Source organism: Malus sylvestris, chromosome 2 (assembly GCF_916048215.2).
Source record: "Malus sylvestris chromosome 2, drMalSylv7.2, whole genome shotgun sequence".
Classification (NCBI taxonomy): domain Eukaryota; kingdom Viridiplantae; phylum Streptophyta; class Magnoliopsida; order Rosales; family Rosaceae; genus Malus; species Malus sylvestris.
Window position 1 is genome coordinate 27817192 of NC_062261.1, and position 7976 is coordinate 27825167.

The 7976-nt window shown below is 38.8% G+C and overlaps 1 protein-coding gene across 1 annotated transcript; it reads left to right on the forward strand.

The window, feature by feature from the left end:
- Positions 1–422: 422 nt before the first annotated feature.
- LOC126610459 (late embryogenesis abundant protein 6-like) lies at positions 423–1580 on the forward strand. The gene is made up of 2 exons (XM_050278516.1): positions 423–581; positions 1087–1580. Exons 1-2 carry the CDS (start codon positions 504–506, stop codon positions 1339–1341), a joined length of 333 nt encoding a protein of 110 aa, XP_050134473.1. The 5' UTR covers positions 423–503; the 3' UTR covers positions 1342–1580.
- Positions 1581–7976: the final 6396 nt, after the last annotated feature.

Genomic DNA, 7976 nt, shown 5'->3' on the forward strand with positions numbered 1-7976 from the left:
TCAAAGTAATTGTTCCCGTACACAAAAAATTGACACTCATCGAATAATAGAAGTACAATACATATAAATTTACACTAGTCAATAATTCTGCTAGAGAAAAAATTAGCTTAAGATCCAACCCAACCTTATTCTCAAATTAATTATGCCTTAATCCTTGATGTGGAATGGAATTAACCACATTAAAACAAAAATTTCCTCACTCATCGAAAGATAAAATTTGAAATTGAAATGGAGTCACGCCTTCAACTAAAATATGGGATCTTGAATTGGCATTTTGGGATGGGATTTTAGAGTACTTGACGCCTCTTCAACATCGCCCACAAGTTTTTCCTAAACGTCTGCATGTTTGACACGTCTCAACCATACGTCCACAAGCCATCTTTGTTCTTTCTGGGTCGTACGAACTCTCGATATATATGTTAACATTTTCATTGTCGATTGGGAGCATTAAGTTCAGTTTATTTGGCTAATTTTGTAAGGTGCTGATAAAAGAGAAAGGAAAAATGCAGGCAGTGAAGGACAAGATAAATGAAATGGGCGCCTTGCGCAAGGTCAAGAAGGAGGCCAGGGCCGAAGAGAGGGTACTTATATTTCATATAAATAGTAATGCAATATTGTTACATTTGTAGATCCCATTGTCGCTTAATTCCATAAGAAATATGTGAACGACTTAATTATTTGTCTCCACAAATAATATATTCTGATGTTAGATTTTCTTTTCAGTTTTTATTTTATCGTACAATATTAGGCTCGTTTGGAAATGCTTTTAAAATAACTGAAAGTACTTGCAGAAAACAATTCAAGTGCTTTTCTAGGATTTACTTGCATTTTACTAAAAATTAGTTCCGAAAACATTTTCATAAAAAGTGTTTTCAACAATTTTAAAAGCAGTCCAAACAAGTCCGTTATCATTATAAAAGTACACACAAGAACAAAGGGACATGTATCATATTTCAATGTACCAACGAACGTGAATGTACCTGGAGTTTTTACAACGCATAGTTTACCTAATCAAATGACTATAATCAAATTTCAACCTAACACTCATTTTTCATACTGCTGGATATTCAAATTGTATACTGCTAGGCTGAGAAGGAAATAGCAAAGGCGAGAGTAGACGTAGCTCATGAGGTGAGATTGGCTAAAGAAGCTGAAGCAGCAATGTCACTGCATGTGGCCATGGCTGGGGAGATTGCCAGAGCTGGAGACAAAGCAGCACATGAACATGAAATTAAGGCAATGCATACAGCTAATGGTACGAACACTGCACATGAACATGGAGCTTCTCCTGCTGAAATGGCTGGTGTGGGAGGTCATCCAGCTTATAAACGAATGCCCTAAATTTTTATTTATCATTCTCTGAACATGCACCTATGAATTTGTAATCTCTTTATTCATATGTGTGTGTATATGTATGCACGTGCATTGTATGTTCATGCATCAATTTCCTTATAATCTTTTACGTTAAATTATTTCTTATAGGTTTGAATATTTGATACAGTTTCCGTTCGATTTTTGGCAAAATTGTCTGTGCATTTTTTGTAATACAGAATTAGTAATATTAATTTTGATGTTTATAATCTTGGGTTTTTATCATAAACGGTCCCTAAAATTTACTCAACTCATCAACATGGTCATTGAAATTGAAAATCAATCAATGTAGTTCCTGAAAATAGATGTCGGAAATCAATGTGGTTTTTCCGTTACAATTCTATCAAAAACTGTGTTATGTGCTAATGTGGCACATAAGTGGATCCCACAAGACTAATTAATATTGCCATGTGGATTAGAAATACTTTAAAATAATACAAAACAATTTTTATTTTTGGATAATTAAAAACTTAAAAAAAAAGGTCATCTTCTTCTCCCACCCGAGGAAGCTGCACCCGTCCATTTCGGCTCCAAATCAGGAACTATATGCCTGATATCCAAAGCCCAAAGCCCCTAATATCTCATCCACCACACAATGAAGCAACACATCCCCAAAATTCAAATACAAAATTCAAAAATTAAATAAAAAATGTGAAATTACAGGAAGAAAAAGTTGATTAAAGGAGGAATTACCTGGGCTCCAACTTGTGCTGGTCGAACCCGTGCCCGACCCGAAAAGGCAAAAGATTGGACGAAGTGGCGGAAGTTGGAGCTTGGTTGACCTTGAAGGTTGTGCTAGCTGGGCGCAAACGACGGGTTTGCTCCTGTGATTACTCAGATGGGAGAGGAAGAAGATGATGAGCAGTCATCTTCTTTTTTTTTTTTTTTTTTTTTTAAGTTTTTTATTATATAAATAATTTTTTATTTAAATATTTTAAATCCACATAGCAATATTGAAGTATATTGGTGGCATCCAGTTATATGCCACATCAGCATATAATAGAATTTTTTACGGAATTGTAACGGAATGACCACATTGATTTGCGATACCAATTTTGAGGAACTATATTGATTGATTTCCAATTTTAAGGATCATCTTGATGAGTTAGGTTCATTTCAAGGACCATTTGTGATAAAAACCCTAAAATCTTTGTTCTGATATATTTAATCACACTACTTTTTAGTCGCCACACGTCCCGCCCTCGAGGCTCTATATGTATGCAAGTTTTTATTTTATTTTGTTGTTTTATGCTCAGCACTTATGGACTGCCCCTTATGGCTCAGCGCTTTAATGAGCTCCCAAAATGAGGGCTCCTAGTTAAAACGAGTTAAAATATTGAATCACATTATTTTTAGCTCATTGTAAGACTTAATAACTACTCATGTCATTTTAGTGAATTTTTATGAGTTGCTAAATCTAGGGAATGAAGTATCAAGCACATGTGTGAGGCGTATTGGCTTGGAACACCAGCTATCCATAATGAGGTGGTATTCCAAGAATGCGGAAAAATTTCTCCTCATAGTGGCTCTATTAATGCTAACGGTTGTAATATTATTTTTAGTAACTAATGAATTCATGGTTGGAGTGGAAGAACTTTGTAAAGCTTACGCGTCAACATGTCGAGATTTACATGATATATTATGGATCATCTAATGCAACACGTGATACGATAATGATTTAAGCACTGAAATGAGTATGAAAAAAGTACCAAACAATTTTTTGTCTATAGAATGATAGGTGGATTTGAATTCAAAACCTTGGTTCATAGGTAAATTCTCAATCAATTGACTAGAAGCCCTTGCAAGAACTGATAACAACCTAATATATGTGATACAGAGAAAACAATGGAAAGGAAAAGTATCGAAGAGAGAGAACAAACTTAGAGAGAGAAAGAGGAGGGAAATTTTCTGTTTTTCATTACTCTCCAACTGTAACCCACATGACTTATAAATACATCACACATATAACTAACTCTAAAGTCCTCCAATACAATTGTTACACGTGTGTATATACTCTAACATTCCCCCTCAAGCTTATGCGAGGAACAACCAAGCATAAGATTGTTACAATGAGTACTAAACAAAGGCAAACACAACCCCTTGGTGAAGATATCAGCATGCTGTTCAGCAGAAGAAACAAACTGAAGCAAAATGGATCCTTGCTGAACACGTTCACGCACGAAATGACAGTCGATCTCTATATGTTTAGCTTTGGAATGGAGTACTGGATTTGTGGCCAAGGCCATGGCAGATATGTTATCACAGTGAAGAAGAGGAATGTCAGTACAAGGAAGATGTAAATCCTTAAGCAACTGTTGTAACCAAACCACCTCTGCAGTTGTGGTAGCCATAGCTCGGTATTCAGCTTCTGTGGAAGATCTGCTAACAGTATGTTGTTTCTTAGAACTCCAGGATATAGGATTACACCCCAGAAACACTACGAAACCTGTGGTCGACCGTCTGTCATTAGGATCCCCAGCCCAATCAGCATCAGTGTAAGCTTTAATATCCAAAGGACCAGATTTAAAACATAAACCGAGAGTCATAGAACCTCTGAGATATCTCAAAATACGTTTGACAGCAATAAAATGACTTTCTAGAGGTGATTGCATGAACTGGCAGACCTGATTTACTGAATAAGCAATATCCGGTCGTGTAAATGTCAAATACTGAAGAGCCCCAACAATACTCCTATAAAGACCCGGATCGTGAAACACAGGACTACCATGTTTGAGTAATTTCTGATTGGGATGGCAAGGTGTAGTGCAAGGTTTGCTATCCATCATGTTGGTCTTACTGAGTAAATCAGAAATATACTTGGACTGATGCACAAGTAAGCCTTGAGGCTGATAGTCGATTTGAAGACCAAGGAAATAATGAAGTAGTCCCAAATCCTTCATTTCAAACTCATTTGTTAACTGATTAATCACATATTGAATCTGAATGTCACTATCACCACTGAGTATTATATCATCAACGTACAGTAATAACACAACAACAGATTGCCCATCATGCTTCACATATAGAGAAGGATCAGCATAGGAGGGTTTGAAACCCAAGGTAAGAAGGAACCTGGTAAAACGATCATTCCAAGCTCGAGGGGCTTGTTTGAGGCCATAGAGATATCTGTCCAGTTTGCACACAAACTCAGGGTGAGCAGGATCAAAGAAGCCTTGGGGCTGACACATATACACCTCCTCATCAAGAAAACCATGCAGAAAGGCATTTTTGACATCAAGCTGTTTTAATTTCCACCCTTTTGTGGCAGCTAAAGATAACATGAGTCTCACTGTGGTGGGCTTGACCACAGGACTAAAGGTTTCGTAGTAATCAAGACCTGCTGCTTGTGAAAACCCTTTGGCCACCAACCTGGCCTTGTATCGAGCAACTGTGCCATCAGGATTATGTTTGACCTTATAGATCCATTTACAGCCAACCAAATTTTTATTAGGGGGAAGGGGAACCAACCGCCATGTTTTCTGCTTGACTAAAGCTGCCATTTCCTCTTCCATAGCATTCTGCCACTCAACAGACTTGGCAGCAACTGTGTAAGATTGGGGTTCTTTGATCAGAGAAGACTGAACCTGAGCAAGAAGCACCTTTTTCTTGAAAATACCAGACTTGGATCTGGTTTGCATTGGGTGTGTATTAATCTGAGAAGCAGAAACATGTTGCAGGTCCGGAACTTGAGAAACGGTGACATCAGGATGAATGTCGACATCAGGATGAACGTCAGATTGTGCGACTGACAGTGGAGTCGTGTCCACAGAGGAAGACCGTTGTGGAGGGACAAGATCACCATTTGTTGAAGAAGAGGACTGAGTAACTGTATTTGGTCCAGTGAAATTGGGAAAAATGGAGGGATGGTGAAAAAGGTTGGGGTGAGAAACCTGATACGGTGACACTGAGGATGGTGATGTGGAAAGTGACATAGGTATGCTAGGTAACAGAGGTAATACACTAGGAAAAGTGTCCTCGTCAAATACAACATGTCTAGAAACAATAAGCTTGTGATCTCTGAGATTATAACAAATATACCCTTTATAGTGAGCTGCATAACCAAGGAATATACACTGTGTGGTTTTTGGATCCAGCTTATTGTGTCTATAGGGTTTCAAAGTAGGATAGCAAGCACACCCAAATACTTTTAAATGATCAAGTCGAGGAGGAAAATGATATAACACTTCAAAAGGGGACTGCATTTGTAAAACAGAAGTAGGCATGCGATTAATAAGATAAATGGCTGTGGCACAAGCATGAAACCAAAATTGTGAAGGAAGGGATGCTTGTTGAAGTAAGGTGAGTGCAGTCTCCACTATATGTCTATGTTTCCTCTCAACCAACCCATTTTGTGCAGGAGTATAAGGACAAGACATTTGATGCAAAATACCCTTGGTTTTGAGAAATTGTTGAAAAACAGACCCAATAAACTCTCCACCCCCATCACTTTGCAGCACTTTGATATGAACAGAAAAGAAATTGTGAATAAAGGCATGAAACTGAATAAAGATTTCACAAACTGCAGCTTTATTCATCATGGGAAAAATCCATGTATACCGTGTACATTCATCTATAAAAGACACATAGTATCGATGACCTTCTAGAGACAGGACAGGGGCAGGTCCCCACACATCAGTGTGAATGACTTCAAAGGGTACAGTAGATTTGGCTGCTAGTGAAGGAAATGGCAAGTTGGTAAACTTGCCTTGCAAGCAAGGGATACATGTTTGGGGTATGGGATTACAAGGAAAAGAAATAGCTGACTTACGAAGAGCTAATTGAACTACAGAGTTGGTTGGATGCCCCAATCGGCAATGCCACAGAGAAGCATTCACTTTCTGTCCAAGATAAGCTGCAGGCTTTAAGTGTGGTTGCTTGAACAAAGGAAGGGGGTAAACAGCATTGTTACTCAGTCCTTGGTAGAGTACCTTGTTGGTGACCTTGTCCTGTATACACACAGAAAATTCATCAACAATGCATCGACAATTATTATCTTTGCATAACTGATACATAGAAAGTAAATGTTGAGATAACTGTGGGACATGTAACACTTTGTTAAGCTGAAGCATATGAGAGTGAGTGGGAAGACAAGACTGTCCAATGTGAGATATGAATAAACCTTCACCATTAGCTCCAGTAACAGATTCATTGGATGGATATGGAGTAGCAGCTTGCAGGTTCGAAATATCAGAGGTCATATGATTGGTAGCCCCCGAGTCAAGCAACCAGAATTCTTGCTGTGGAACAGAAGGTAATGGAGTAGTCCTAGCAGCAAAAGCTACTGGAGATGATGCTTGGTGAGCCACAGAAGGATTAGAAACATAGTGCGGAGGCAGATGCTGAACTGGTAAACCAGGAGCCTGAAACTGTGATGAGTACATAGGAGGCTGAGACACAGACATGGATGCATTAGAATTGCCCCTATCAAAGCATGTTGCTGCAGTGTGACCAACTCGATTACAGATTTGACAACCACGTTGAAAGCAATGAAGGGCAGAGTGACCCTTTTTATCACAAATCTGACAAAGAAGCATAGGGTTATAAGGTGGCACAGATGACATTGGAGTGTTGAAGTTCTGAAAAGGAGGCTGAGACTGAGACTGAGACCCTTGAAATCCAGAATGAAACTTCTTCCCCTTGACTTTATTCTTGAAATTATTCCCCCTGAAATTGTTGTATGTACCAGAACCTGTTTGAGAGACAAAGGCATATGGTCCTGAAAAAGGTAACTGCTGAAACTGTGATGAGTACATAGGAGGTGGTTGACTCAGTTGTGGAGGAGAAAACAGTTGAGCAAAATGAGACATCTGAACTCCGGGCACCATTTGAGGATCTGGAGGAAACTGCTGAACTCGTTGGACCATTTGAGGACCTGGAGGAAACTGACCTGAGGAGGAACTATTAGGAAAGTTACCAGAAGAAGACTTTACACCAGATGAACCTCCTACTTCATACATAGAACCGGAACCATGAGCATACATGGCAGTCATCAGGGGCTGTTTAAAACCTTCCTCAAGTGTTGCTTCTTCAGCCTTTAACTGAGATCGGAGCTCTCGCAAAGAGACTAGATTTTCTCGTCCTCTAATAACAGCCTTAATAGTATTATATTCAGTTGGTAAACCTCGAAGAGCAACAATCACAATGTCTTCATCAGAAATGACTACACCCACAGCAGCTAGCTGATCCCTGCAATCTTTGATCCTTTGAAGATAAAGATCAACAGATTCTGCCCCTTTCTTAATGTTCTGCAAATCAACTTTCATCTGCACAATGTTGGTTCTAGTCCTACTAGAGAATCTCTCCTTCAAATTTTCCCACATCTCCTTGGAACTTTGACACCCAATCACACAAGATAACGCAGCAGTAGACAAGGTTGCAGTGATAAGGGTCATTAATGCTTTGTCATGAATTCTCCAGACTTTGAAAGCATCAGTGACAGAAGAAGTATCCACCACATTGCCATCAACAGTTTCAATGATATTGTGTTTTGCAGGACAAGGTGTAGAATCATCAAGAAAGCCCATAATACCATTGCCCTCTAAAAGTAACTCAATTTGGAAGTTCCAGGTAACATAGTTAGCATCATCTAATTTTACAGTCACAGT

Coding starts and splice junctions, on each gene's coding strand:
- LOC126610459 (XM_050278516.1), top strand. CDS start 504: ATGCAGGCAGTGAAGGACAAGATAAATGAAATGGGCGCCTTGCGCAAG. Junction 582..1,086: donor AGGCCAGGGCCGAAGAGAGG/GTACTTATATTT, acceptor GTATACTGCTAG/GCTGAGAAGGAAATAGCAAA.